This window comes from Cricetulus griseus, chromosome 6 (assembly GCF_003668045.3).
Source record: "Cricetulus griseus strain 17A/GY chromosome 6, alternate assembly CriGri-PICRH-1.0, whole genome shotgun sequence".
In the NCBI taxonomy this organism is placed as follows: Eukaryota; Metazoa; Chordata; class Mammalia; order Rodentia; family Cricetidae; genus Cricetulus; species Cricetulus griseus.
The window spans coordinates 87,579,126-87,584,130 of record NC_048599.1 but is presented as its reverse complement, the minus strand read 5'-3'; the positions used below and the strand labels follow the sequence as shown (position 1 = coordinate 87,584,130).

At 33.6% G+C, this 5,005-nt stretch overlaps 1 protein-coding gene across 1 annotated transcript; it reads right to left on the bottom strand.

The window, feature by feature from the left end:
• Window positions 1-2,206: 2,206 nt before the first annotated feature.
• Window positions 2,207-3,145, bottom strand: LOC100772073 (olfactory receptor 4C15). The gene has a single exon (XM_027421093.1). The coding sequence runs from the start codon at window positions 3,140-3,142 to the stop codon at window positions 2,207-2,209; it is 936 nt and encodes a 311-aa protein (XP_027276894.1). The 5' UTR covers window positions 3,143-3,145.
• Between the last annotated feature and the right edge of the window lie 1,860 nt (window positions 3,146-5,005).

Sequence of the window (5,005 nt, the reverse complement as noted above, 5' to 3'; positions counted from 1 at the left end):
CAAAGGCTTCTTCAGTATCTAATAAGATGATCATATGGGTTTTTTTCTTACAGTTTGTTTATATGGTGAATTACATTGACAGGTTTCCATATGTTGGACCATCCCTGCATCTCTGAGTTGAACTCTACTTGATCATAGTGGATGATGTTTTTGATGTGGTCTTGGATTCACTTTCCTAATATTTTGTTGAGTATTTTTGTATCATTGTTCATGAGAGAGATTGGTCTGTAATTTTCTTTCTTTGTTACATATTGTTTTGGCTTACATATTACAGTAACTGTGGCCTCATAAAAAGAATTTGGATTAGCTAGAGTCAGTAAAGTAACTTCTTCTCTTGCAAAGCTCTGCTAAATATTGTTGTAAAGAATCTCTTATCTCTTTCTCATTCCATGTTTTCTGTGATTTTAAGTGTGTTCAGAGAATTCCCTTTCTTATTGTAGGAACAGACACAGAAGAACCTGACACAGATTTGGAACATAAGCATGCAAAACATATCACAGACCTATAGACAAACAGATCACACACACACACACACAAGAGACAATAGACACACCAGTCACCACAAACTACAGACAGGCACAGAAACATGGAGAGATTTAGAGAATTTAATTTCAGGTTCACTTTTCCTCAAACTAATCCAAGAGAATGTTTATGTCTGTTCCTTAATGTAAAATCTACACATCTTGAAACTTCCTCTATGGTTTATTTAATTATTAACTGAATCTTAGTTCTGCATTTTCTCCCAGTGGAAATGTGTCTTCTGTAGCATCATGTTTATTATCTATGGCACTATTAATATTTAACATTTTTACCATAAAATTGAATTACTTGTTAGTGCTGTTGATTCTGAGCAGAAGGTGTTTAACAGTAAGTTAATTTTCTTCAAATTACTCTCTATAATTTGAATGTAAGAAAACACAACTATTAATGATATTGATTGACAAATTTTAAAATATAATTATCATTTATGCACACAAAGTTAAGAAGATTAAAATCACATAATAAATTCAAATTTTGGAAACCAATTTTAAATCTGCTTGATCTGGCAACTATTTTCTCTGTAAAGAGTAGGGGGAATGTGTCGACTATATCATTGTCTTTGCAATGGTATGGCTAGGATGGTAATGCCCCACAAGCTCTTTTTGTTGCACTGGAACAGGAGGGCTACATGGCTACAGGTATTTATCTAATCAGGTACCAGAGCTCATTAGAATGGGATAGCCATATCATCCAAGAGAAATTTCATTTGGTCTCAAGTGTTATATTAGTCAAGAAATTGAAGAAGTAACTCATGTTTTTTTCCCACACATGAATAGACCCACCTGAAATGTCAGATGTCAGAGACAACTACAAGTCAGTTTCTGGATCTCTCTCTCTTTCTCTCTCTCTCCCTCTCCCTCCCTTCCTCCTTCCCTCCCCACCTCTCTCTCTCTCTCTGCAAATCTGTGTTTTGAAGTCTCAATATGTCATTTAGAGACCCATTTTTTCTTGGAATAACTTTAATATTTTTTCTTGTCCAAATACACATTTATTGTGTCAACCAAGTTTTTAAATGAAACATATTTATTAATAGAAAGCAGTCAAGTAGTTAAAAGAATTCAAATATGTAATTACATAAATGAGAGGATAAAATTGAACTGCTTTTATTTTTATGTAGCAATGCTAAGTAGCCAATCCACAATGAAATTGTGAACCTAGAAACATATTCACATTCCCACTATTGATGTCTTCTTTACCAAATGATGCTTTTTCTTTATAAAAAATAATGTTTTATTTTACCAGTGAAATACTGAGTTCTTTATTCTTTACATTTAAGTGTATTTTTGTTTGCTTATATTGGTGTGTGTGTGTGTGTGTGTGTGTGTGTGTGTGTGTGTGAATGTCTATGGTATACATGTTAGTATACATAAAGGGTGAATGATGGTTATATATGTGAACATTCATGCAGAGCCAAAATTAGGGGCTGACTATGAGCATTCATTGCATTCTACCTTATTTTCTTAAGGCAAGTCTACACTGAATCTTAAAATCAGTGTTTCTGAAATATATCTACAATGAAATGAAACCCTGGGATCTATACATCTCCTATTTACCATGAAATACTTCTGGTATGACATGAGTTCTGGAAAATAAAATCCTTATCCTCATGTTGACATACCAATTGTCCTTACCCATTGATGTATCTCCCCTACAGTGTAAAAGCATATTAAAATCTCACAAAAATCACTTTTAATCTCTTCCACATTTTCTTGATGGCATTTATCATTTCCTTATTTCTGAATGTGTAAACCATAGGATTTAGCAATGGTGTCAGGACATTGACAAATATAAGTGTGTTTTTCTCAAAGGAGAATGCAGATGTATCCCGTGCATATATTAATATACATGGAACAAGGAACAAAACCACAACAGTAACATGGGCTCCACAAGTAGAAAGAGCTTTACGCCGACCTTCAGAGCTGTGTGCTCTCAGAGAGAACAGGATGACACCATAGGAAACAATCAATAAGGTGAAAATTATGATGCAGATAGCCCCACTGTTGGCAAACACCAAAAGGACAAATATATGAGTGTCAGTGCAGGCAAGTTTCAACAATGGAAACAAGTCACACATGTAATGATCAATGACATTGGGGCCACATAAAGGCAGCTGCAATGTGAAAATAATTTGTATAATGGAATGCAAGAAGCCCCCTGCCCAGGATATTGCCACCAAAATGCTACAGAGCTTCCTGGTAAGGATGGAAGAGTAATGCAAGGGCTTGCAAATGGCCACATAGCGGTCATAGGCCATAGCTGCTAAAACAATCATTTCTGCACCTGAGAAGAAATGGACTGAAAACAATTGTGTCATGCAACATCCAAAAGAGATGATCTTCTTCTCACATAAGAAGTCTATTATCATTTTGGGTGTGACAGTAGAAGAAACACATGCGTCCAGGAATGACAGGAATGCCAAGAAGAAGTACATGGGGGATCCCAGCAGCGCAGGGCTATAGATGATGGTTACCACAATTATCATGTTGCCCCCTATAGTTGCAAGGTAGACCAACAAAAATACAACAAACAGTATTTTCTCAACTTTTGGGTTCTGAGAAAGCCCCAAGATGATGAACTCAGTGACAAAACTCTGGTTTTGCATGATTCTCAGAAAGACAGCAAAGTTAAAATTTCTTCACACAAATTATCAATTGTTAAAAAACGTTTCTTATATGTTTATATTTTCATCAACATGAGAGTATGTGATTATGCAAATTATCTTGATTAATTCTATTAAAAATAAAATTTTAGAACAATGAAGAAATAGTTGTATAACAAGAATTGAAGAAAACATAAATTATATCCTTATAGCACTTTAAAGGAATCACAATTAAAATTTTTTGGTTACGAACACATCCATGTTTGTGAGAGAAGAAATATGGTATAATTGAATAATCAGCTCTTGAAGTGAATATTAAAGGATATTTTATACCATTTATAAGCTTGATGTGAATAAAGGCTAGGGCTAAGTAGCCCACAGAGATTCCTAGAGAACTGCTCTATACATTAATAGAACAAGAGGAGAATGTGCATTTAGGTGCACATAAAATCTTGGCAACAACTTAAATTTGTTTGAAACTAAGAAATATATTGTTGCCTCAAATAGATAATTCTTAGCAAAAGAAAATTCTGTAGGAAATATCTGGCACTATAACTGATACACACATATTGAAATAATTAATTTTCACTTTTATTTTACTTTAAAATGTAACCAAAACATTATGAAAATAATGCTATAGTCTTCAAATCTAGGAGTAATGCAAAAAGAAGTTTCTCATGTTCTGATCAACAGTATATGGTATTGTTACCGTTTCATTTGTCTAATGTACTAATCTAAATATAATACCAAACAAGGAATGATCAACCTCAGATTGGAAGAATCATATGTTCTAAAACCCATGAGGTCCCCATGGAATCAACTTGATGACAGTGATATTGTTTATCTTATTCATAGTGGCACTGACAATTGTTCTTTCTATTCTCCTTTTCTGAATTAACACAAAACATCTTCTTATTCTTTCCTATGTGAATGTCGCATCTTGACAAAGACAACAGTATGATGAAGGCTCAGAAGGCAATGGGCAAAAAACTCACACATAAAAATTGGGCATATCAGATAACTGAAAAAGAGAAAATATTCACTGATTTAATTTTAGAGTCTTGAGATGCAATTATATGTTACTTACTCATGCAGTGCTACTTTGTTTAAGTGAGCAATATTTGATAAGACACTGGTTAGAAATCTGTATGAACTTATTGTAAAACATCTTTATAAAGAGCTTAAATGCTCATTTCCAATTCATTGTAAAAGAAGTCAAATTGAGTATGTAAAAACATGGCTCATAGTCATATGGCCTAAAAGTTCTAGGTGTAATTCATTTTCATGAAAACATATCTGCTTCATACACAGTACTTAAGGGAATATTCCAGATCTTGCATTCATTTGCCCTACTACTCACAGCTTCAAAAAACATTTGTTTCCTTTCTTGTCTATGCAACTGAATATCATTAGAAGTAATATTTTAGTGGTGGATATTGCCTGGTTTATACATGTATGCTTTTAAATATACATGTGGACATTATGCATATTTTGTTAATTAACAATTTGTGAGTAAAAAATATGCAATTGTAGCAAAAAGAAGGGATTTGGTAATCTCAATGGTAGTAATTAAAATAGAACAGAAAAAACTTTACTTGCAATACCTACACCACTCATTAGAGATGAAGAAGTTGAAGCTATGCATACTTAGAGCTTTCGCACCTATGTTCCCTCATCTTTTGTACAAGAACATACTCTACAAGCTATACATAGGAAACATAAACATCAAGCCAGACACAAACTATAACTTTAACTATAATGGTGCAATCCCTACAAGTTATGCTAGGGCAATAGTAGCACAAAGCTTATAGGAGAAACCAACCAATAAATGCTTTGACTTAAAGCCCACTGCATGAGATGGAATTC